At 49.1% G+C, this 25,231-nt stretch overlaps 9 protein-coding genes across 9 annotated transcripts; 5 read left to right on the top strand and 4 right to left on the bottom strand.

Moving 5' to 3' along the window:
* Positions 1-1,251: 1,251 nt before the first annotated feature.
* Positions 1,252-2,593, top strand: N7473_005338 (carbon-nitrogen hydrolase family protein; the record flags this gene model as incomplete). The annotated part of the gene is made up of 5 exons (XM_057151278.1): positions 1,252-1,399; positions 1,461-1,951; positions 2,016-2,228; positions 2,312-2,356; positions 2,420-2,593. 5 exons carry the CDS (start codon positions 1,252-1,254, stop codon positions 2,591-2,593), a joined length of 1,071 nt encoding a protein of 356 aa, XP_057009083.1.
* A 1,140-nt stretch (positions 2,594-3,733) lies between these two features.
* N7473_005337 (uncharacterized protein) lies at positions 3,734-5,173 on the top strand (the record flags this gene model as incomplete). The annotated part of the gene is made up of 3 exons (XM_057151277.1): positions 3,734-3,914; positions 3,969-4,066; positions 4,118-5,173. 3 exons carry the CDS (start codon positions 3,734-3,736, stop codon positions 5,171-5,173), a joined length of 1,335 nt encoding a protein of 444 aa, XP_057009082.1.
* Positions 5,174-6,331: 1,158 nt separating this feature from the next.
* Positions 6,332-7,942, top strand: N7473_005336 (uncharacterized protein; the record flags this gene model as incomplete). The annotated part of the gene is made up of 5 exons (XM_057151276.1): positions 6,332-6,486; positions 6,555-6,568; positions 6,636-6,708; positions 6,766-7,097; positions 7,158-7,942. The coding sequence occupies 5 exons, from the start codon at positions 6,332-6,334 to the stop codon at positions 7,940-7,942; spliced, it is 1,359 nt and encodes a 452-aa protein (XP_057009081.1).
* Positions 7,943-9,577: 1,635 nt separating this feature from the next.
* N7473_005335 (DUF3433 domain-containing protein) lies at positions 9,578-13,162 on the top strand (the record flags this gene model as incomplete). Its single annotated transcript, XM_057151275.1, has 1 exon — positions 9,578-13,162. The coding sequence occupies one exon, from the start codon at positions 9,578-9,580 to the stop codon at positions 13,160-13,162; it is 3,585 nt and encodes a 1,194-aa protein (XP_057009080.1).
* Positions 13,163-13,320: 158 nt separating this feature from the next.
* On the bottom strand, positions 13,321-13,788 carry N7473_005334 (tautomerase family protein; the record flags this gene model as incomplete). The annotated part of the gene is made up of 1 exon (XM_057151274.1): positions 13,321-13,788. The coding sequence occupies one exon, from the start codon at positions 13,786-13,788 to the stop codon at positions 13,321-13,323; it is 468 nt and encodes a 155-aa protein (XP_057009079.1).
* A 756-nt stretch (positions 13,789-14,544) lies between these two features.
* On the bottom strand, positions 14,545-15,591 carry N7473_005333 (sterol desaturase family protein; the record flags this gene model as incomplete). Its single annotated transcript, XM_057151273.1, has 1 exon — positions 14,545-15,591. One exon carries the CDS (start codon positions 15,589-15,591, stop codon positions 14,545-14,547), a length of 1,047 nt encoding a protein of 348 aa, XP_057009078.1.
* A 1,286-nt stretch (positions 15,592-16,877) lies between these two features.
* Positions 16,878-18,174, bottom strand: N7473_005332 (biotin synthase; the record flags this gene model as incomplete). Its single annotated transcript, XM_057151272.1, has 2 exons — positions 16,878-17,831; positions 17,965-18,174. 2 exons carry the CDS (start codon positions 18,172-18,174, stop codon positions 16,878-16,880), a joined length of 1,164 nt encoding a protein of 387 aa, XP_057009077.1.
* Positions 18,175-19,290: 1,116 nt separating this feature from the next.
* Positions 19,291-20,307, bottom strand: N7473_005331 (uncharacterized protein; the record flags this gene model as incomplete). Its single annotated transcript, XM_057151271.1, has 1 exon — positions 19,291-20,307. One exon carries the CDS (start codon positions 20,305-20,307, stop codon positions 19,291-19,293), a length of 1,017 nt encoding a protein of 338 aa, XP_057009076.1.
* A 2,907-nt stretch (positions 20,308-23,214) lies between these two features.
* On the top strand, positions 23,215-24,960 carry N7473_005330 (putative very-long-chain acyl-CoA synthetase family protein (CefD1); the record flags this gene model as incomplete). The annotated part of the gene is made up of 4 exons (XM_057151270.1): positions 23,215-23,224; positions 23,282-23,410; positions 23,464-24,805; positions 24,879-24,960. The coding sequence occupies 4 exons, from the start codon at positions 23,215-23,217 to the stop codon at positions 24,958-24,960; spliced, it is 1,563 nt and encodes a 520-aa protein (XP_057009075.1).
* Between the last annotated feature and the right edge of the window lie 271 nt (positions 24,961-25,231).

Raw genomic sequence — 25,231 nt, 5'->3', positions numbered from 1 at the left:
CCAACGGATTGCATCGGCTATCTCAATTGACAAAATTGCATGTGGAGATTGAGCAGGGAAGTCGTACGGTCACAAAGTGTCGAGACGACATGGACGACCTTTGAGCTGTTTGGACTTTCAAGCAAGTTCGATGGATCTGGTTTGTTTCTTTGTTTCACGTTTGCATTATTAGGTCCTCGCTTAGCTACTGCCATCCTGCTATAGCGCAAGACAAACAGTGGTCAACAGACGTTCTCGACATTCGATGTATCCGGTTTTCTTTCATTCATCCGTGTTCTTTGTTCTAGCCGGTGTTTTCTTCTTTATTTTGCCTTTTTATTATTACATAATCTCTTAGCTACTGATATCCTGCTATCGTGTAAGAAAAGCAGTAGTCAATAGAGGTTCTTCACACACGATGCATCCGGGTTTTTCGTTGTTTCGCGTTTGAATTATTAGATCCTCTATTTGCTAATACTATCCCAGTATCCTACTATTGCGCAAGGTAGCAGTGGTAAATAGAGGCTCTTAACATGTGATGTATCCGGTTATTTTCGATCATCCGCTTTCCTCATCATCGATAGAACGGGGTCAGCCCTCGGGATTTGCCTACTCGCCCGAGAAGACGAACTTGCGAAGACCATGCACATTTTCAACGAGCCAGGCAGGACAAAACAAAGAGATAGTGCATTATGCCAAAGTTTCATTTTGGCTTAGACTGTATCTCTCAACGACCCTGGGAGTAGCTTCATCGGGATCTGACTCTCGGATGACAACGGATGTTTCTTCGACGGCATTTGGAATTCAAGCATAATGAAACCGCTCGTTGCATGATCGAATTTAAAATGTAAAAATATCGGGATCTACCAGATCCCGACGTTTAGCCTGGCGATCTCCCGCGTACTAAGCCTAGGTCTACGTCGATGACCAACCTCAACATTACCCATGGCGTGATTGTGTACCAAGGCAGACCCCGAAGCCATTCAGTGAAACATCGAGCGGGAATACGGGAGCGATGTCATATGAGATTGTGAATATGTGGGCCTGTGCATGTAAAAAGCAATTCCCGTGTTGTATAGACCCGAGTGGTATGATAGTGATCCCCTGGCTGAGAGGAAGATATCGATGTGACCCTATATGGGGGGCAAGGAAATGAGATGAGCCCAAAAGTTATATAAAGCATAGTTTATCCCGTTTCTTGGGGAGGAATATTCTCTCTATCACACAGAATCTTCTTGCAAATAATCCAAAGAATACCAAACAACCTTCGACATGGCTCCCGTCCTCAAGAAATACAAGGCCGCAGCAGTCAATGCTGAGCCTGGATGGTTCGACCTCGAGGAATCTGTTCGCCGCACGATTCATTGGATTGATGAAGCCGGGAAAGCGGGTTGCAAGTTTATTGCATTCCCCGAGTTGTGTGAGTATCGCTTCACTTCGAATGGGTAGTCTACTGGATCCGCGTTTACTAAACGAACCAGGGATCCCTGGCTACCCGTACTGGGCCTGGAAGGTCAACTACCAGGAAAGTCTGCCACTTCTGAAGAAGTATCGTGAGAATAGTCTTCCTTCCGATTCGGAGGAAATGCGCCGCATCCGCGAGGCTGCATGCCACAACAAGATCTTCGTATCTCTCGGATACTCCGAGGTCGATCTGGCAAGCTTGTATACCACTCAGATCATGATCAATCCGGCTGGAGATATCATCAACCATCGTCGCAAGATCAAGGCTACCCACGTCGAGCGTCTGGTCTTTGGTGATGGCACTGGCGATACTACCGAGTCGGTCATGGATACTGAGATTGGGCGTATCGGACACCTGAACTGCTGGGAGAACATGAATCCATTTTTGAAGGCCTATGCTGCATCTCTGGGAGAACAGGTCCATGTTGCTGCTTGGCCGCTGTATCCTGGAAAGGACACTCTCAAATATCCGGACCCCTATACTAACATCGCTGAAGCCAATGCCGACGTGAGTTCCCGAATTTTACTGAATAATGATGAATGGCGATTTGATTACTGACAAGACTGCCCAGCTCGTGACTCCCGCCTATGCCATCGAGACAGGCGCTTTCACCCTTGCACCTTGGCAGACAATCACTGCGGAAGGTATCAAGCTCAATACGCCACCCGGCAAGGAGCTGGAAGATCCCAACATTTACAACGGAAATGGCCGCATCTTTGGGCCTGATGGTCAAAACCTTGTTCCTCATCCCGACAAGGACTTCCAGGGTCTCCTTTTCGTTGACGTAAGTTTCACCTGGTCCTTGTGCCGCCTCCTTTTTTTTTTTCGCACTCTCTTGGATAGTGTAACGTTAACTCACTTCTACAGATCGATCTTGATGAAATTCATCTCACCAAGTCTTTGGCTGACTTTGTAAGTTTTTGTCAAAGAGAGTGAATGATATTTCAAGAATGGTACTGACAGGATTGGTGATAGGGTGGCCACTACATGAGACCTGACCTGATCCGCCTCTTGGTCGACACTAATCGCAAGGATCTGGTTGTGCACGAAGACCGAGTCAACGGAGGCGTTGTTTACCAAAAGACGGTGGACCGTGTCGGACTCTCGAAGCCCTTGGGTGGAGCCGCTGAAGAGTCGACCAGCGAATGAATGTCAAGCTCCTCAAACACTTCGTGGCTTGCCTTATCAGTTGGAGGTGATGGGCAATGCGGTGTCTGGCCTGTAAATCTTGGAGGTTTTACCCCTGTGGTTTTTCCCTCTCTTGTTTCTTCTTTTCTTACTAGACTCGAGCTTGCTCGCTAAATGCACGTGATTGCCTGCCTTTACTGTATTACTGTACGAAAATAAGAGCAATTGTCACCACATAGCCGTGGACATGCGTCATTGCGGTTTAATGCTCTACCCAAGGCTTAGGGGGAGGATGACGAAAATAGATTCTACGGATTTATGGACAAACCCCGCAGGTAAGAAAATATTGTCGGAAAATTTCAAGGTTCGAAGGTTTTCAGTGATAAAGTGCCCCGCTTGGTATGCCCTCGTTAGGCCATCTATGCAATCCTCCTAGAGCAGCTAGGTCAGCGGGGAAGTCATGCCCAGAGAGATGGAATGGCTCCACAAAATCTCACTGGTAGATTTTCAGTGCAATGATATCATTCAGTGTAAGAACTAATACATGAATCCCCGAGATTGTCAGAGGTGGCTGACAAAAATCATGCCCTACATTCCATTGCTCGATGTTGCCGTTCCTAGCCGGCGTTTACGCAGACCAAACTAGGGGTAGCTCTTTGGATGATTCCATGCCCCACATTGAGCACGTCAAAAGCAACTTGAGAAAACCACCCTCGAAGAGAAACTCCTAAGACTGTGATTATTGCGGCGAGGGAGCGTGATGCGTTGCAGAATAAGCCACAATCAAGCTACATCGCCCCTTGGATGAATAGTATCAGGCCCCGCTCGAATACCATTTTGGGACCAAGCTTAGTGTCGGCTTGGCCCGCGATTGGCCTATAATGATAAGCCCACTTTTCTAAATGTTTTGAGTACTCAGGTTCTAAGCCAGACCAATAGAAGAAAACCTGTATTGACGTAAATTCTTGCCATCACTTGATTAGCAATGAGCCCTTTCATCCCTTCTTGCTATTTTGAACCTGATCGGGATCACTGGGTAATGTGACATATTGTGCCCTTGAATCTTCCGTTAGATAATAGACCTGGTGGTCGGGAATCCCAGAGATGCTAATGATTTTACTCCCTCGGAGCCTCTTTTGAAGCTCCAACTGCATACAATCAATGGATTCCGGTACTTCTTTTTCTGACGAATCGGGGGCATGTGAAGAAACGAAGCTGTCTCCATGTGAAGACCAAGTCAAATCAGATGCATTCAAAGATGCAACACTGCCACCCATCGATGGTGGGATCCATGCATGGTTGTTCTTAGCCGCTTCTGCAATGATAGAAGCTCTCGTATGGGGTTCGTCACTGTGTTCTTTCCCATTCGATCGAGACCAAGTCTGACCAAAACCAGGATTTGCCTTTTCATTCGGTGTTTTCCAGAGCTACTATCACGACAATGAAATCGTACAGGATTCCAACATGGTGGCTGTTATTGGAACATGTGCAACAGTCAGAAACCCCCAAGCATAAGTTGACAAACCGTTAGCTAATGAACGTTAGGGCGTCGCGTACATGAGCTGTCCTCTGGTAATCACCACTATGATTCTCCTCCCTCGAACAGCAAGATGGTTCTCCACAATCGGTCTGACCATCATGTGTCTGTCGCTAGCCATGGGCTCATTTTCGAAAAACTTCACACACCTCGTGCTCTCCCAAGGCGTTGGGTTTGGAATAGGTGGCTGCATCGCATATAGCCCCTCTATTTTATACATGTCTGAATGGTTCGATAAGCGAAGAGGGCTCGCTTTCGGCATCGTCTGGGCTGGGTCTGGTTTGTCTGGAGTGCTTATCCCTCTGGCTTTGGAGAAATTCTTGGGACAATACGGTTTCCGGACGACTTTGAGAATCTTTTCCGTGTTGATATTCGTGCTCGCCGCTCCATTTCTCTATTTCCACAAGTCACGCCTACCCGTTTCGAGAGAAGTCAAATACGATCGGCTCAATGCTCGATTCCTGTGCAGCCGGGTCTCGATCATCTACCAGCTTGGTAATATTGCAGAGGCACTCGGATTTTTCCTCCCCGCAATTTATCTTCCGACGCTTGCACGTACGCTTGGGGCCTCTGATTTTCTGGCTTCGCTTACAGTGACTGCTCTAAACCTGGCATCTGTATTCGGCAGCGTGTCCATGGGGTTTTTATCCGATCGGTGGCACACACTCACATGTGTTTCAATCTCCACAGCAGGCACTGTAGTGTCTGTTTTCCTGATATGGGGCTTTGCTACTACCATCCCGGTTTTGATGGTGTTTGGCGTTGCCTACGGATTATTTGCCGGCGGCTACTCTGCGATCTGGTCGGGTATGATACGCGAAATCCAGAAAGACAACCCGGCAGCAGATGCAACGATTATTTTTTCCACTATAGCGTTCGGCCGTGGTGTCGGTAATGTTGTCAGTGGACCATTCAGCGAGGCGTTGATACAAGCAGACTGCTGGCAAGGGCACGCGATGGGTGCCTATGGTAGTGGATTCGGGCTTCTCATTGTCTGTACAGGCCTCTCTGCCGTTTTGGGCGGATTGTCGTTGATTTCACACTTTTCAAGGTGTATGAAATGATGGCAGGTCATGATGGAGTTGTATTCGAAATCTTGGCTCCGGGATGCTTTCTTGATTTATCGCACGCAAATGCGCGAAACTCATGTATCATATAACTGCACTTTTGGCACCAGAATATATACCAAATAAGATGATTTTGGAGTTTTGTCGCGGTTTCAAGCTTAGGGAACTCCACCATACCAACAATGCCCACTCAACGCGCTTCCTGGTTTCTGGAAAGAATCAAAGCAAAATTGGGGCCCCATAGCGTTCTCATTGAAGCGTTTATGCCGGGAAACGTGGGTCCCTGAAGTCGGAATCCATGACATGATAATTGCTTAGTGACTCTCGCTTGCCAAAAGTGAATAATTATCATGACTAAAAATTTCAACTTTGGTGGCGAGACAGCGCTTCAAGCCGCGATGCTAGTCTAATCGACTACTGACTGCCCATGGTGAGTGTCCTAGACTCAGATTGGGCTGCGGTTCAAAGTCTGTGAACAGGCACCACCCGCTTGGCCTGGTGTAAGCTTCTCATATTTTGCTGTGGTATAGCCGAAGCTGCAATTACAAGACACGAGGAGCTTCTATGCCTCCATACCCGGCTCAATGTCAATGCAAGCAAATATTGTCCTTGACATTCGAGTTGTTGAGGCCGAAAACTGAACCCGCTCGGCTACCCCCGGGGCAGCATGAGGGCCCCGAGATTTTTGTTATATAATTGATCCCCGGCCCGACTCTCTGGTTGGCGTTCATGTAAATAAAAGTGGAGGGCGTAATCCACTGCGGCGCCCGGAAGTGGACCGAGAGACGCTTAAACTGGTGATGATCGAACCCGAGGATCCAAGCTAACCAAGCGTTTACATCATCAAATGGACCCTGAGCCATCAGCCCACGCGTTTTGGTCTCCAAATTTGACTCTGTCTGCACTTGAAGACTGTCATGAACGACAATTCCGATACCTCCAGATTTCTAGAATTACCGAGCCCCAGAATGAATGCCCCAAACACCCCGTCATTGCGGGGGTTTCGGTTGTCGAATGCGACGTTAGATCCACCTCCAGGATTTTTGCACACACACATATCTGCTGTTATTTCCTGACTTTGTAAACCCGGTTTTAATCATTTCTCGCGTGGGAATTTGCTTGTCACTCGCGAAAGCCGTGTTAGAACTGGCAGAAATGACTCGGCAGGAAGTGACTTCGTCGCCTGAGCTCGGCGACTCGGAGCCGGGGTGGAATGAAAAGTCGATGGAAACTGATGGCAAACCGCGTTATCAAGATGCATTTGGGGACGAGTCGAATGCTGAAGTGAAGTACAAGACAATGGAATGGTGGTAAGTTCCAGGGATATCAAAAGAACTGAAGGCTTCCTCTAATTCCCTCTAACATGGATCGATTTTAGGCAGGCTGGAATGTGTAAGTTTTCACTCATTCTAAAGTAAAACGTCATCAGACGAAGAGCAGAGTATCTAACTGAGCGCAGTCATGATTGCAGAGTCCGTTTCCTTGGGTGTTCTGTCGTTGCCAGCAACCCTTGCACAGCTTGGTCTTGCACCGTAGGTTACTTGATCTCAGAATTACCTACAGCAAATGATGCTAATTCATTCTCACAGGGCTCTTGTATTAATCATCGGTCTCGGTCTCCTTGCTACATACACTGGCTATGTCATTGGACAATTCCATCAGTCATATCCTCACATTCAAAACCTGGCCGACGCGGGAGACGTACTTATGGGAGCCTTTGGGCGAGAACTTTTCGGTATCGGCCAGCTGCTCTTTTCCATTTTCATCATGGGAAGCCACATCTTGACATTCAGTGTTATGATGAACACAATCACTGAGCACGGCACTTGTACTATGGTTTTCACGACTGTCGGATTTGTTATCTGCATGGTGTGTTCGCTGCCTCGCACCATGAAGAATATGACCTATATCTCCGGCGTCTGTACGTGATTCTGAATCCATTTTGATTTGAGCCCCTACCACTGACTATTCATGAATACAGCTTTTGTCAGCATCTTCAGTGCCGTCATGGTCACCATGGTCGGCGTAGGCGTCCAGGCTAACGGAGTCTCAAGGATCAAGGCCACCATCGACACAGATTTATTTCACGCGTTTACCGCCGTGACTAACGTCGTCTTTGCCTATTGTGCCCATGTTGCATTCTTTGGCCTTCTTGCTGAGATGAAGAACCCGAGAGATTTCCCAAAGGCACTTTACATGCTGCAGACCTTCGAGATCATCTTCTATACTGTGGCCGCCGTTGTGATTTACTACTATGCCGGCCAGTCTGTCGAGTCTCCGGCTCTGGGATCCGCGGGGCCTCTCCTGAAGAAGGTGGCATATGGCCTTGCCATACCGACAATCGTTGGTGCTGGTGTTGTCAACGGTCATGTCGGGCTGAAATATATTTACGTCCGTCTTTTCCGCGGAACTGATCGGATGCACCGTCGTGATCTGGTTTCTATCGGTTCCTGGATTGCCATCGGCTTAACGTGCTGGGTCATTGCTTGGATTATTGCAGATGCTATTCCGGTATTTAGTGACTTGCTCAGCTTGATCAGCTCTTTATTCGCTAGCTGGTTCAGTTATGGGCTTGGTGGCGTCTACTGGCTGCATATCAACTGGGGCAAGTGGTTCTCCTCCCCGAGAAAGATCTGCCTTACAATCATCAATATACTGATTGTCTTGATTGGTGGGTGTATGTGTGGTCTCGGTCTTTACGTCTCAGGAAAGGCGATTCACGATGATGCCTCCAGCAACAGCTTCTCCTGTGCCAGTAACGCTTGAAGGCATTCCGACGGGTCAGGGTATGACTTACGTCCATCGTTGGCGTACCAGATCTGTTTTGTGAATGAGAATTGACAGACATTAGATAGCGACTTTGACTGTTTTTTGTGAATAGTATCATAAACCTGAAAATAGAGTTAATCCGATATACTCAATCCTGATACCACCTTCTATTTGTGAGTAGCAAGACCAAAGTTCAGTGTGTTCAGTTCAGTGGCTGGAGGGCTTGGCGCGGGCAAGCTAATGCAGACCAAGTGGGTTTTATCACAACAGCCTTGGCCCTGATACCCAATCATTATGCAGCGATCTCGGAAATAATTTGCTCAAACTCACGATAGGAAGCCCATCCTACTACAGTATCACCATCAAGAATTGCAAAGTCTCAACTATTAAGTACGTCCAGCTGTGTATGATTCTGGGCTTGGTTCTACTTCTGCTTAAACGTGTCGGAGATCTAAAGCAGTTTCCAAGGTTATCAGATTTCATTGAATAACTCAATGCTTTGGCGAATGTGCTCTCACGATCACATGCCGTTCCGTCACTAGTGGTTGGCTTTGAGAATACGACCAAAAAGACTCCGGCTTAGACTTGCCGGAGGAGGGGCCTTCCATCTACCGAATGGGGTCAATGATCCCCACAGGAAAGACTATGAATATACTGTCCTGCCTTAAAAGCCTATATTAGTACACAAAATACGTAGTGTATCGGGAGAAAGGTTCGACGGTAGACGATTGCAAGTCTTTTCATATGGGAAGCGGGCAACCATTTAGGAAAGAATAATCTCTGCATCTCGGTGAGCCCGAAGAAAAAGCTTAAAAGGCCCTTTTCCGTTCAGGGACTGAGGCTGAGTATTGAAACGTATCATAAATTCGTAATCGTCCCCAATTGAACGCCTTGGCAGGGGGCCTTGCAGTCGATTTGAATTTGCGAGTCCGAAGGCTTTGATGGATAGTGCTGCCGTTATTATCCTAGCTATCCTCTTGTGTAGCTTGACATCTATGAGATCAAGAATCATTCCCCTCGCGCCCGTGTCCACTAAAACGTGGCAGCGTGGGTTATTTTATCGACTCTGACTGGAAGTCTAGGCTACGAAATTTCCCGTTGCCAAGACTTGGTTATCGGAAAGGTGAGACATGAAGACGCAGGGCCAATAGCATATCGCATATAAGCCTTCCCCGCGGGTTGAGACCCACAATGCCAGAGCGCCGAACGTGTGAGACTCGTGGTTCTGGTCCCAATAGTGTGCCACTTGCGAAGTTTTCCCTCTAAAGTTTCTTACCCCGTGCTGGATCACTGTGCTGGATAGCACTGATCTCCTCGTTCCTTCTCACCACATTCCTTGAATTCGACGTTACTACCTGAGTCGCCGGCGATTCAAGCAGTGCGCATATCTGCCGATGCACGATTTCCGATAACACAGCAGGAATAGTAATTGCGTGTTCGCACTGTCAAAAGTGACATGGTGACAACATGAGTCCGACAACCTAACACTTCGTAAGTCATGGATACTGGGCGGGAATATCTCGATTTTGATGACCTTTTGAATAATGATTAACATTGTTTCATGGCGTAGTTTCTTAGCGCCTCTGCGGATGAGCGCTCGCCATTTTCCTCTCATTATCTCTCAGCAACAGAATGCCACTCGAAGATGGCCAGGACTCGGTACAGAAATGGAGGGCCTCCAAAGGCTGGCTACCTCGGACGTTACACAAAACATACCTCATTCCCCTGGCAGGCTTGTTCCTGTTCATGTTGGGCGTCATTGAACTACTGCGACAATACTCGAAGAGAATGGGGGGTATAGTCCATTGGACATATGAAGAGGACCTGCCAACAGCCATATGGGGAGCTTACACCTATCTGCCCTTGATCTTTGCCTTATTGGCCATCAATCTCCTGGACATTTGCGCCCAGGATGTACTACGACTTGAACCTTTCTTTCAACTCGCCAAGCCCGAAGGGGCACCGGCCACTGTTCTATTCAACAATTATTGCTGCAATGCATTTACAGCATCTTTCATAGCGTTTCGAAATCGCCATTGGGTTGTGCTATGTGCCGCACCGGTCTCTTTAATTTTTCGCATGTTTCTCCCTTCGCTGCTAGCTGGTCTAGTGGTTTTGGACGATGGAAATTGGGTTGAGAGGAAAGTGGTCAATACCTGGCCGGCTATAATTGATTTGGAAATTCAGCAAGTCTGGCTAGCGGCAGGATCTTCGGGCGAGGGGCCTTTGGGATCACCAGAGCTGAACAGTTTCTTCATGCCTGACCCTGCAGATTACGCGACCCCTCCTGTTTCACTGCCTGATGATCAAAACGACTCCTCCTTGTTGACTCTGAATCAAACGATATATTGGTCGAACATGACATGTGTCAGCAATACACGAAGAGGAATATCACCGCAGACCGTGACTAATGCTACCTTGACGAGCAACTTGCCCCACGGTCAACAAATCTGGTCATGGAATGCTGGAAATATGTCAATGGGGAACCTCCCGGGTGGTAACAGCAGCTCGAGATGTGAAATTAGTGTTGCGCTGGACACTGTCATCGGTGCTGATGGTCAGACATTACAAGCGAGATTCTGGGAGCCTATGAACTCTGATGGGACTTTAATGGCTTCATCCGCCTTCACTTTTGATGATTGCAGCTCCTTCAAGGTTTTCGGTGTGATCGTGGACATGGAACTCGCTGCAGGAAACGTCTCAGATTCAAATGTCACAGTGCTTGCCTGTTCACCAACATATCAGCAAGCATCGGCCGCTGTTACTCTCAACCCAAATGCTTCTATCGCCGATGTGGATATGACACCCTCAACAATCAAGTCTCTCGATCCACTTGATTTTGATGTGGATGGAATTCATGATCTGATTGCTTCTCGATATCTGACATCGGAGCTCGACGTCCGGCTTGGAAACAGCTCACAGTTCAATGCTTCTGTTAGTAACAGTGAGCCCGTCGTCGTCTCAACTGATTCTACGATATTGGATTCCGATGAATATCTGCTGGAGATTCGTCAGTATTGGAATGCAGACTTCATAGTCACGATAGATCGATTTTTTAACCCTGGTGGTTTTGCAACACCCGTCGAAGCCAAACAGCAGAGCCTCGTGGTCGTTTTGACGGTCGCATCCAACGCGGCATCAGTGGCGGAGAGTATTCTGGGCCTAGGTCTCGCTATGATCTGTGTTTTGGCATACGTGTACCGGAATCGGCCGAATTTCTTGCAATGGGACCCTGGGTCAATCGCTGCTCAATGCACCATCATTGCACAGCTCTTCAAGCCATCAACTAGGGTCATGTTCTCCGAGGCGAAATTGCATATGGCAACCACTCGTCAACTTCGGCAGTGGGCTAATGGCAAATGGTGCGAGTGGGTAATTGAAGGTGGCGAAGAAAAGCTTCAAGTCGTTGATCGGGGTGAAGCATCTTTAGCTCCACCGCATCCACCCCCCAGTCGCCGAGACCCAATGCCGCATTTCCTGAGGCCTCTTTGGTTTTCCCTCGAGTGCTTGCTATTTGCTGCGATTTTGACTCTTTTTGGTGTCAGCCTGTCATATCTTCGCTGGAAGAATATCAACTCTTTGTTCAGTACTGGAGCAACCGTGGCGATGATTTTCCTCAACTTTGGCCCAACCGCAATTGCCTCCATTATCGGCTCCTTCCTCGTCTCGATTTATCGCAATTTGAGCTCGATGGAGCCTTGGATCAGGCTGCAAGACGGCATGGCCACAGCGCGGCAGTCTGTCGTTGAGAACTATGGGATTCAGACACCTTTCATTCCTTTGTTCATCAGACGCCACCGACGACCTGGTTTATTGTTCGTACTATCTATTGTGTGCCTGGGTGACCTCATTCTTCGACTTCTCAGTGGTGGCCTTTTCACACCACAGCTGAAAAACTATTCGTCACCCAGCTCGGATATGACCTACATATACAATTCTTCCGCCATGGTGAACAACATCAATCACACCGATCTTGAAATTTCTCTGGTAGCCACAGGCAGACTTTTGAACAACGTCTCGTTCCTCCAGTGGGCTTCATTTGATGAAAAATCCTTCATGGTGCCATTGTCGATTCACAATACTTCCGACGATGACTACTACGCTGTATATTCTGCACCCACTCGCGGAATTGGAGCCGACCTTGACTGCAAGGTACTTCCCGCCGCTGCATCAGCCACTTCGTTTTCTTGGAATTATACGATCTCGCAAGCTGGAACCGCACAGACTTGTACCGTCGACATCCCTCTGACAGATGATTTGACGAGCAGGAGCGGAAGGTCGGTCCACTATTACGCACCGAATGGAACGGATCATCTCTGTCAGGAATCTAGCATCTTTGTCTTGGCATTCTGGGGCCTGAAAAACTTGACGGATATCGGCAAAGCCAGCTCAACCGCTTTGCATTGTGAGCCGAAAATCAATATGCAGGACTACCATCTCGAGTTTGATTCCAGCGGGACGGTCCAGAATCAAAACGCCATTAGTGGAAGCGCCATTACAAGCGGGGGCCTCTATCAAAACGCATCAACAGTATTGAAAGACTTCAACCAATTGTTGACTGGTCTACCTCGGAACTTCACATCGCATCGTTTCAACTCTTCTCACACTCATCACCGCCATCACCACCATCGATATGACTGGCCCGGCCGGTTAACCGCTAATTCTTACCACATGTTGTTCCCACAAGACTTGACATTGAAGCCCCGGCATCTCATTTCCGCCGTCCAGACAGTCTATCAGACTGTTTTCAGTACCCACCTAGCCCTTTGGAAAGATAAATTCCTGGAGCGTCTGCCAACACATTCTCCCCAACAGGTGAAAGGGAACATCCTGGACAGTATATGGGGGTTCATTCCATCAACCAGCTTAGTGGTCATCATCATTGTCCTTCTAGCCATCGATGCAGTCGCTCTCATGACTGTTTTCTTTGTTCGCTTCAATCGCTATCGAGGAGTCCGTGTTCCCCGGTCGATCGGATCTCTCATTCCGTGGGTTGTGGAAAGCCGCATGCTTACCGACCTTGGAGAAACATGGGGAATGAGTGGCCGAGAGCGGGAGAGGTATTTGCTCGAGAAAAATAGCAAGTATCGGGTTGGAGACTTTTCTGCTGAGGGCGGGCCCCTATGGGCTTTGGACTATGATTACGGTGAACAGCGTGCAGATGACCAGGGTGCAGGTGCGGGGATAGAGTTACATGAACGCAGACCTGTTGAATAGAATAATGATAATATGTTATATACCCATCTCTATAATTCTTGAACAAGGCTATATTATGCAAATGGTGTACCAATTCAACGGAGTTGTAGTACTTCTAGCTAGGAAAGCGCGTACAGAAACGATGGTTTCCGACATAGGACGCCGCTTCAAAGGGCAAGCTATCCCGACGTGGGAGGATGACCACCCTCATAAGGTACAGCCCTATTTTCCTTCACCCAGACCTGCTCCTCAGCACTCTTAAAAGGCGGCGGAATCAAACTATTAATCTTCCAAAGACGACGCTCCGTCTCATCAACATGGTACTCAAAGTCGTATCCCTTGTCCAACAGATGAGGTTTCATAATATCGTCCAGGCGAGATGTAGTTTGGAGATAGGCGGCGTCCGCATTTGGTACATGGAGAGCAATGTGCGTGATGACCACGCGCACGAATGGTTTCTCATTCTCGGACGATGGTTTCCAGCCTAGGTAGACGTTGCTGTTGTCGATTTTGTAGAAATGGGTCACGACGTAGAAGGCGGGTAGGCCGAGGGTTGTGTACATTTTTGTAATGTCATTGACGAAGGCTTGCTTTGAGGTGTCGTCCTCGAAAGTGCCGGGTGGGTGGTAGATTTGCCAGAGGGGCATTTTGACGGGTTGTTGAATGTTATGGATGGAGTCAGAGGGTGGTGGAGGTAGAGAGGATTTGAATGGTATCGATGATGCCTGTCCAGAGGGGTTTATTTATACTTTGAGAGGAGAGATGAACTCGGGATACTCTTTCTACAGTGATAGAGGGAGTGGTGTGAGGTAAAGGTAATTCGGCCGGCGTATAGTAATAATCTCACATTCAGATTATGCATCACAGCAAGCCATAGGCAATCCACAAGCAACATAGAAGGGAATGATTTGTTGCTTGTAGTTTGAGATCTGTCACTTATAGTCGTACGAGAAGCGCACTTATTTATCAGAGTGGGACAGATGATTATTCAACACGAACTTGACATCGCATTTGGGATTATTCAACAACTTAAGTCTCAGAATTTGATGAATAATCTGGCGAACATAGTCTCCACATCTCATACTTGAATTCAATCGGGATTCAGTCACCGTATTAGATTCAAATCTGAAGCAATTATTTTTCTTCATGGTCTATCGGGATCTAAGCTACGGCACTACTCTGCGACATGGCTATCACGTAGGCGCTGTGCGCCTATACTTTTTTCATATCGTTGTTTTTGATAAAGAAGAAATAGCTTCGTAGAAAGTCAAGATCATAGTGGTATCTAATCTAAATTGCAAGACGCTTTCCAAATCGTCCCTATATTTTCCATCATAATCATAGTCCCGCCATAGGGGACCACACATCACATCACAATTTCAAATCGCGACATAGATCCCCCCTCAAAACAGAGGCATCTTCGCAATATTGACATAATCAATATTATCAGCCGCCGACTCAATTCTCTCCGTACAGGTCCCAAAAATCTTATCCCAAAGCCTAGTCTGCTTCCCATAATTATGACTCTTCCTCCACCCCTTCCGATGATGCAAATCATGATCCTCAATCACAATATCCGCATCCAGCCACTGCAACAACCAACTCAACGTCGACGGCACAGTCAAATGCATCCTCAATCCACTATGCCCAAACACCTCCGCAAAAGCAACATACTGGTGACAAATCCACCACTCATAAAATCCCATCGGCAAACCCATCGTCCTCAGACTAAGCCACGTCATAAACGGGACGCCCACCATATCGAAGAATTCCTGCTCGTGGTCTGCATACGCGGCTAGCAATGGGTTCGGGTGTTTGGTTAGGTGGTGCGTGCGGTGGAATTTCCACAGGAAGTTCACGTCGTGCATGAGGCGGTGGTACCAGTAGAACCAGAAGTCGAGGACGATGCCGTATAGCCCGATTTCGAGAGGTAGCCAGGCCCAGTTTAGTTGGGAGGGGAGTAGGTTTCGGTTATAGGTTAAGTATGTGGCTAGGACGAGGCGGGAGCCGGTTGTTTTGTAGAGGGAGGCGACTACTTTGGCGACGCCTACGTCTGGGACGCCGTCGCGGTCGTGCTTGTCGCCGTCTAGGAAGCCGTAGATATGGCCCATTCGCCGGAGGACGTGTACTTGGTAGATGACTGTTGCGTTGAAGGCGAAGAAGTATAGGTTGAAGGTGGCGAAGGGGCCTAGTGTGCGGCCGGTGTAGAGCATGAATGCTTGGTGGAAGAGGAGTGGTAGGGCTGAGTAAAAGAGGACCCAGCGTTGAAGGGACCATTGTGGCATATAGGGGAGTTTTTCATCTTTTTGGTGTATTGGCACTTCCTTGCCCAGCTCGATCGGGTGGGCGTTGAGTATCTCCAGAGCCCAGTGGGCATGAGTCCATTCAGAACGGTCCGCCGTGCGCCATGTGGACCGCATGGAATCTTTTGATAGTGGTTTTGTATCCATGGTGAATGGTATATTGATTCTTCAGACACTATGGTAAACCAGACAAACAAGATCCTGGATGGATGACGGGGATCCTCCAGTTTATATCCCTTCTACCCCGGAAAATGCGCCCTGGATATTGGACCCAGGACATGTGAATGGAGAGGGGGGCTGAGGGGCTCATGACTCTCCGCATCGTGGATCTCGCTTCCCCAACAGTTTCGCAGACGTCAAATAGCGAGTAGATCCCAGATGGGTCCCATCAACACCAAAAATGGAGCAGATCCGCTCATTCCAGTGTCCGCATGTGAAGAAGAGTCATATCTGATAAGATATCCCCGCACAAAAGAGCCTCGGACACCCCGGATAACCCATCAGATCTTCAATGACTATTCTGGGGCAATAGACATGAAAGGCTAAATGCCGTGAACTGACCGTCCACGATCATCATCCACGATAATCATGATATAGGCGCTCGATCATCGGAGGCCCCAGAGAAAAAACCAGACCATCAAGAAACTAGACCTCGAACTATGGAGTCACCCAAAGCTCGGCCTCGGTTCGTGCCATTGTGAAAGCCAAGATCTAAGATCGCGCGCCAATCAGAGGGAGTGGGTGGTGCGATGGGTCTTCGGCTAAGACGATGTACAAAGCCGCCCACCAATTAAGCATTGCCGCTCAGGGAGACTTACTTCCTCTTTGGGATACCTCTGCGATTGATATGATCTCCATTCTCCGGCATTATTTAGGCATTCATCAAGTCATCGGGAGATGGGTGTGGGTCTGGGGTTTTGTTGGGGTGGGATGAGATATGAGATAGCGTGAAAAAACCTATTTGTTCACAGGATTGACCCCCTCGTTTACTTGGGTTGGGCGGTTGTTTGATCATATAGCCTATTTCTTGGGCATGACTTCATATTGTACTGCATGTGTGTGAGAAGGATGTACACGTACATACGACATGCATCGATGTCACGCGCTTGGCTTTAAGGTTAGTCGCCAGTCGCCGGAGGTTTTCATCTTCCGGTCCGTTACACAGGATCGATCTTGTTCAGCCTCATGGTGAACACGACCGTCGCTGATCGGGGGAGACTGTTTGCCTCTCTGGAAAATGATGCAAGAGAAAAGTGATCAAGTTTGACTTCATCTACGAGCTGGCAACGCTAGGTACTCCGTAGGCTGGATTCTTACTAACGTAACAGCTATCAGCGAAAAACGCAGAATCAGTCTCAATCAGCAGTCTATTGCTCTGATAAGGCTTCATATTTTGAACGACATTCCATCAAGGCTTATCAATACAAATCAAATCACGCTGCGACCGGCGCAGCAGTCTCGGGTTGAGACGCAGGCGGGGCAGGAGCCGACGTCTCCTTGAGTCCAAGCTTCTCAAAGCTCTTCATGGGGTAGTATCCCCACTTCTCAAACATCACCCGATCCTCGTCCCACCCATTGCAGTCCGTGGTCAACATCTTCTCACCAGTGAAGACAGCATTAGCACCGGCCTGGAAGCAGGCCACCTGCTGCTCCTCAGACATGGCAATGCGACCGGCGGCCAGACGGACGATAGTCGCCGGCATAACGATACGAGCTGTGGCGATAGTGCGGAGCACACGGTCGAAGGGGATCATCTTACGGTCGCCGAGGGGTGTACCCTTGATCGGAACGAGAGCATTGACGGGGAAGGACTCTGGGTGCGAGGGCAGGTTTGAAACGGTGTGCAGGAGACTAACACGGTCGGCGTCCGTCTCACCCAGTCCCAGGATACCACCGGAGCAAACATTGATACCTGCATCACGGACATTCGCTAACGTGCGAAGACGCTCGTCGTACGAGCGAGTCGTGATAATGCTCGGGTAGAACTCGCGGGATGTATCGAGATTGTGGTTATAAGCGGTCAGACCAGCCTCCTTCAACTCCTTGGCCTGGTTCTCGTCGATCATGCCGAGTGTCACGCAAACCTCCATGTCCATCTCGCGGATACCCGAGACCATTTGCTTGACGTTCTTCAGACTTGTCTTGCGACCGCGCATGTCGCGCCATGCGGCGCCCATGCAGAAACGTGTGCTGCCGTTGGCCTTGGCGATGCGGGCTTTCTCGAGAACTTCGTCGACGGGGCTCATCTTGGTTGCCTTGAGGCCGGTCTGGTAGCGGGAGGACTGGGCACAGTAGGAGCAGTCTTCGCTGCAACCTCCGGTTTTAATGTTCATGAGGGTGCACATTTGGATGGCCGAGGGGTCATGGAAGCGTCGGTGTACAGCAGCCTGTAATGGACATTGTTAGTGTCTACTATGGAGGCTCTTCGGGTCTCGGGTGTCTCGGCTATTGAGGGCAAGCAATTGGGAGGGATAAAACAGATGGAATTGAGCGCTTGATTTTGTAGTTGGATGCTCTTACCGAAGCATATGTGAGTTGGTTCAAGGGGGTGTGGTAGACGGCGCTGACTTCCTCGGGGGTCCAGTTGGTGCGGGGAGCGGTTGCGGATGTAGCCTCCACCAACACACTGGGGACCCGACTGGCGATCGAAGCAGCACTGGGAGAGCCTTGAACAGTCCCGTAAGACCGCCAGGCGGTCCGGGACAGGGACCGGGGGAGGTTGAAGGACATGATGGAAGGAGTGGGATGATGGGGGAGAAGAGAGGAAAGAGGAAGAAGAAAAGAAGGTGGAAAGAAGGTCGGGAGGGAATAATCAGTATAGAAGAAGCGTTGAGTCGGAGGAGAAGAGGGGCAGACGAAATTCACCGGCGTGACGGTTACGACAATCCTGTGGGGGAAAAGCAATTGATGATAGTTGATTGGTGTTGCTAATCTTGCTAGCTAACTTAAACTCATGCAGGTTCCTCTCTTTCTCTCTTCTCTACCCGTGGAATGTCATCATCTTGCGCCCGTGTATTTCTCGTGGTCTTCTCCAAGACTATAATGGATGTGCCTAGACGGAATTACTTACCACAAGTATAGCAAATATCCCATTCATCCCAATTGTCCCGGAGGAACGAGGAAACAGGCGGACATTGGACATTAGACAATTAATGAATATATACGGAGTAGTCCTGCCCCTCGTTGAATGCTGAACGGCTATGTTGACCCCAACAAAGATCCCCCCAGGCACCCAGCCCAGCCCCGATCTGCTTCACTTTCCCTCGGAGATGATCTCCTCCCGAGCAGATTCGTGTAACAATTACAAACTCCGCTACCTACCGGGGAGTACTGTACCTGACTCCCCCGATTATAACCGAGGGGGTAAGGTCGAGAACTGAATTGACTTCTCGCGTTTCCCGAAAGTTGCTGTCAGGAACACCCGGGGAAGAGAATTTTAGCCTGACCAGTGAGCTATCACTGAGTGAGGTATCGCCTCCTTTGTCTGGAGAATTGATCGTATTCGTCTGCGTCACCATTCACCACTTTCTTCACCTCGGTTCGGGATGGGATCCACCGGTTCGTGGGCCAATGATCATCGTCAGATTAGAATCACTAGCCATTGTAGGTTGTCGGTCCGTGCTGGGATGCGTCGGGGGAAAGGAAGAAATCAACAGATGAAGAGTTGATAAAGAGTCGATGTTATCTTAGTTATTTCTACCTAAACTATTGCTAACCTATATACGGGCTAATATCAGTCTATCCCATTACACATTCCCATATTAGCCTATTTCATTCCAGCCATCAGAGAAGTAATCAGCCCATTCCATTCATAACAAACATACAAAACGTATTCCACCGTGGGTATCAAACAACAATCTCCGATCCTGGAGAATTCCAACGCGACAACGAAAAGACCACAGCAGAAACAAGAACATAAGGACCCAATAAGCTCAAAATATTACACGCTTGATAATACAGCCCACATAATACAATAACAAGCAAGACCGGAACCAATTCAGTGGTTATTCTCATGCCAAGCAGGACCTTCAAATCAACCACCGACTTGTTCTTAATCTCCCCGGAAGTAGTCTCAACCGGTACATGGCCCCATCCAACTTGGACCAGTGAGATGAACCCCACAAATAAATGTTGTAGAGTATTGAGGATAAGCGAAAGAAGTGGGTTGGATGGTAAGGTGTTTGAGATGGGATTTGATTGCTGGATGAGGGGTTTGCAGAGGAGTGGTGAAGATGGGTTGGTGAGGGGTCGGGATGGGGTATTTTTAGGTTGGAGTAGAGGATGAGCCTCATTAGAAGAGCCAACAGCAGCGATTTCTTCTTTGTCCTCGATGAAGAAAGTGTGGGTGGTGGGCAAGGCAGGGTAGGTCACCCCTTCGGCCTTGATGGCCATAGTAACCTCAGTGCAGCTGAGATGGGTGACGAGAAGGGGTTCTGCTTCAACAAAGCTTTCCTTTGGCATCGTGGCAAGCTCAGGAACAGCCATTACATTCCCCTCACATTTCTTAGCCTCTAAGTGCTGGTCAATCGCCTCGCGATATTTTTCGACCACCTTTTCGACTTTGTCACGGCCACGTTCTCCATGTTTATTACCAGAGTGGACGCAGAGATTAACGAGCTCCTCGAGCACAGCATAGCTCTTGTCTTGATCACCTTCTAGGTAAGTCATGGGCCGGTTGAGGAGTGCTTGGATTTTGACAACATGCTCCCGGCCGATAGTGCGTCGACATTGTGTGCCCTTAGGAGACTTTTTTGGCGCAATGCATTGGAGGATAACCAAGTCGGCTGGCAAGTCATCTTGCAAGGCCTTGGGTAAATCATTTCTCAAGACGTCTCGATAGGTGGGAGTGGTCAGAAGTGCCATTGGGTCAGATTACAGTAGTAGAGAAAAAAGTAAGCAAAAGAGTCGACGAGTTAGGACTAGAACTCGCAATAAGGTTATCGAATGAGAATCACTGAGCTCTACTTCCCCAGAGAGTGGACACGAAAAGCTCTTGGAGATATGAATAGAAACTACATTCACCGGGGCAACAAGCCCCATTTTATGTCTGGGAGGATAGCTCCATACACCGCTACTCGATGGCTACATGATCCTAAAACGGACTTCTTTCTGCCTCGCGAGCAGGGAAACTACTGTCCCCTCCCAGAAGACCTCAGCCACAAGGCACATAGCCACAGGCAGCAACTATACCAGGGGTATTAGCAGTGGTCAAAAAGGGCAGGTGCACCATCTAGAACTGTTATTTTGGGGGCTAGATCAGGGCAAAAGTCCAGCTGAGAATGTCATAGTGTATATTGATTCAAAGCGAGCCACGGGCAAGCGTATCATCTAGGGCGGGCCGAACCCTCTCCAGGAAAGGTGTCATGCAAGGGTTGTGGATGGCCCCCAAGCAGGAGAGGCTTCAGCCGCACTGTTTGGAAATGCCTGAATATTCGAGAGTTCTAATCCTCTGCTCGAGTTTGAAGATCAAACATAATCCTGTGAGATAACTACATGAGGTTCAAGTTTACTATCAACAAAGAGTGTATAGTTTGCGTTGAAAGGAACGAAAAAGTCGTGAGTAATGTCATTCTTGCTGGTGGAGGGCTGCTCCGCCCCTCGTACTTTGGCGATACTATTAATAGACACAGCCCGGCATGCAAGGTACATGACTCGGATGCATTCCAGGGCGCTTCAGGCGGTTGCGCAGATTCGATTCCTGGAAAAGACCTTGAGGTCAGTCACTTCACTGTAGAGACCGGACATATCCGTAAAAGCAGTATAGACACCCACACAAAAATCAGAATCCTAAACCCTCGTGCAAGAGGGGCCTTCCCTATTAGATTGTGCAATCCTGGATACAGAAACACGCCTGAATCGAGCCTTGGGACGAGATTTGCTACGCTTAGTACCTCCAGAATCCTTCTGTACTCGACAGTCTACATGGCGAACGAAGAGAACCGCCAGAAACGAAGATACCAAGCTCATGCTGAGATATAAACGGGAGACTTCAGATCTGCGAGGTCTAGTACTAATCAAACTATACTCAACGTGACCGCATTAGGGGAACTAGGTTTGGCTCCTCATCTCTCGATACCTAGGGGAGTGTAGTAGATAGAAAAGCCTCAAATTGATAGCACCTGGGCACGTACTGGCATAATAGACGGTAGCAGTGTAGTGATATATCCATCCTCTAAGCGACGTCAAATAATAAGACGAATAGCTGAACTTACAAAAGTAACTTATGGCTTATCTTTGACAGTCGCCCTCCCATAAGTATCAACCGTATGAGAACCAGGACTCAAAAATATGATGCGCACGCAGTGCATGTACCTGCACCTGCAGAGATTGACACCCTCTGACTTTTGACCTTCAACCTTACTCAGGCTCCTTCCTCATTTACCCCCAAAAGTGCCAATCTGATATTCCCTACGGGAGGCTGCATGCCACTGGAATCTACACGGCCTACCATTCAATTTGTCGCTCAGTACCCGGCATTGTGAAATTACCTCTCCTCACATCTGACAATTCAAGCAAACATGTTGCTGTGGAATAGTCCGAATCCTTGTACCCAAATCCCGTTGAATATGCTCGAGAGCGACCGTGTGAAGAGCCAAATGACTTCGGCGGGGACAAGTTTGGCATGTCTCTCACTACTCCGAAGGAAGAGAAAATGCTGTACTGTGAACTTCGATATTCTTCCTTGGTGAGGGTGAGTATGATGAAAAAAAGAAGCACAATTTCTTGGGAGGACGTTGACTTTTTGGTTTAGGATAACACCCGTCCAACTGCGTCTGGTATTCTCGAAAGCTCGTTCCACTCCAACAAGCCATATTCCAGGACCACGAGCTATAAGGCAGCAGAGTATCCAAGGGGGATTTTGGACACAGATTCCTCAAAAATGAATCAAGTGTCTGCCTCAACTGCTGAAGGACCGGTGTGGTACGGACTTCTACCGTCTCTGTTCGGATGCGGCCATGCCGTATCGACACTCAATCATCGGCCAACATCCTCACCCAAGAGTGTCCAAACTTTATCTCGCAGCAGGAGGCTCGTTGCACCGATGGAAGTTTCTGCTCCTTTTTCGCGGGTGCGTCGCCGATATTCTGGAAAGGGGTTACTTGACCCTGACGCCGCGGTGCGAAAAGTGTCAGGCGCGGAGTCCATGAAACGCTGGCGCCAACGACAGAGCGACGCGAGTACGAGAGTACGACAGCTGAATAATGGCGTGGGCCAATAACTAACAAGAAGAATATACACTGCTGAGATTCCCACCAGTTATGCCCAGCCCAGTCCACTATGCAGTGGCACTAGCAGTCTAACAAAGGAGCCGAGGCGACTATCGAATGCAGTGGGCACAGTGATTAGTAGTAGTGTGGGTATCTTGCTTCCCCGCATCCCATTTATGGGACCCCCACCGGCAAATGGGCCCTCTAGCGTGAATGGAGACTGTTTATGGAGCTATTGGCGAGCAGCAAACCGACAAAGCGGATTCGTTGATTCCGCCTTGATTCATCGACGTGTAGTGCGGAGAAGTTGACTTGAGCCGAGGAAGGATGGTTGTGGGCGTCGGCTGACGGCAACAGCACCTTTCGCTCTTTTGGGCCTTTGATTTTACTTCTTTTCACTTTTGATTCTGTTGCGTTTGCCATCTTTTTGACTATCCTTTTTTTCTCATTACAAGGAATTGCAATTCGCTCTGTTGCCATATTCATTTACTGCTTGTTGAGCTTCATTAAGCCTTGGCGAAGATCTATACCCGCTGCAAAGTGATCAGAAGCCCGCATCAAGATGGACCTTGGTATGTTTCCCCCAGAGTCTTCGCGATTCGGGTATTAGGTGACTAAATATTCTTCAGGTACCGCCGCAGCTGCGCTCGCCGGAGGGGCGACCGTGGCGGCATATCTCAATGCCAAATTCCACCTGAATAAGGATGTGTCCGCGATTTGGTCTCTGAAGAGAAGTGAGCGCGCATTGGCAAATGCCCGTACGTATCTCCCAAATTGTTGAGTGTACTGCGCCGTGCTGATGATCATACAGTGTCAAATGACAAAGCGAACGCCTGGTTCATCCTCCTCGAGACCGTGAAGAAACACCCTGACATGATCGCTCTCTGGACGCGGGAGCGGTCATATACCTACCGCGACATGCGGGACCAGGCCTGTCAATACGCTCACTTCTTCTTGGCAAATGGTGTGAAGAAGGGAGATCTCGTCGGCTTCTTCTTGCAGAACCGGGCGGAGTTTCTCATCGCTTGGATCGCACTTTGGAGTATTGGGTGTGCACCGGCAGCCATTAACCACAACTTGACTGGCGATGCATTGGTTCACTGTCTCAAGATTAGTGGCGCGAAGCTCACTCTGGTGGACGAGGATCCTATCTGTATTGCCCGTGTGGAGGAGCGTCGGGATACATTGACTGGTGAACTGGGTATGGAGCTCATGACTTTGGATGAGTCTCTCAAGGCCCATATTCGCACGTTCCCAACTACTCTGCCACCGAAAGAGCTGGCGCTAGGCATGAAGGGCGAGTTCCCGTCTATTCTGCTGTATACGTCCGGGACAACTGGTATGCCGAAGGGCTGCGCATTCACAATGTCCCGACTTTACACAACTCTGGGCATTCGACGGGATGCCATGGGGGATAAAGAGGGTCCTGATGGTGACCGTTGGTACAGTTGCATGCCGTTGTATCACGGTACCGCAGCTATGAGCCTTATCGCTTGCCTGACGGGGGGTGTTAGCATTGCGCTAGGACCCAAGTTCAGCGTGCGCAATTTCTGGAAGGATATTCGAGACTCGGAGTCCACTGTATTTGTCTACGTCGGTGAGACTGCTCGTTACCTCCTCGCACCTCCTCCATCGCCTCTGGACCGCAAACACAAGGTGCGTTGCATGTATGGCAATGGGCTTCGCCCCGATGTTTGGGAGCAGTTCCGTGAGCGCTTTGGTGTGCCCGAGGTGGGCGAGTTCTTCAACAGCACGGAGGGCATATTTGGTCTGTTCAATTATAACCGCGGACCATTCACGGCAGGAAGTGTTGGACATCATGGACTTTTGATGCGTGGTCTTTTGCATAATGTCTTCGTGCCTGTTGCAATTGATCCCGAGACGGGTGATGTTCTCCGCGACTCGAAGACGGGATTCGCAGTGCGAGCATCATACGATGAAGGAGGTGAAATTCTCGTGAATATTCCGAACAAGGATGCATTCCAAGGATACTGGCGCAACGATTCTGCAACGGAGAAGAAATATCTTCGCGATGCTTTCAAGAAGGGAGATCTATACTACCGATCCGGCGATGCCCTACGCCGTCAAGGTGATGGACGCTGGTACTTCCTCGACCGTCTCGGCGATACTTTCCGCTGGAAGAGCGAGAACGTGTAAGTGTCCACCACCGACACACCCCCTGTCCCAAAAAGCAAACCCATGCCCATAAACTAACACCTCCATCAGAGCCACCGCCGAAGTCTCCGAAGTAATCGGCAAATTCCCCGGCGTCCAAGAAGCCAACGTCTACGGCGTCCGCCTCCCCTAACCACGAAGGCCGCGCCGGCTGCGCAGCCCTCCAAATTAGTCCCGAAGCCCGACAGACCTTCGACTACGCCGCTCTAGCACGCTACGCCCGTTCCAAGCTGCCGCGTTACGCGGTGCCGATTTTCCTCCGGGTGGTCGATAACCCGACACATATCCATAACCATAAGCAAAATAAGGTGCCGCTGCGTGAGGAGGGTGTTGATCCTGCGCTAATCGGGACGAAGGTCGCTGACGGGCAGGATAATGCTTTCTTATGGATTGCGCCGGGGGAT

This window comes from Penicillium subrubescens, assembly GCF_028828155.1.
Source record: "Penicillium subrubescens strain IBT 31985 chromosome Unknown utg000004l_segment0_segment0, whole genome shotgun sequence".
Lineage (NCBI taxonomy): Eukaryota > Fungi > Ascomycota > Eurotiomycetes > Eurotiales > Aspergillaceae > Penicillium > Penicillium subrubescens.
The sequence above is the reverse complement of the archived record's forward strand: the minus strand, read 5'-3'. Positions and strand labels throughout refer to the sequence as shown.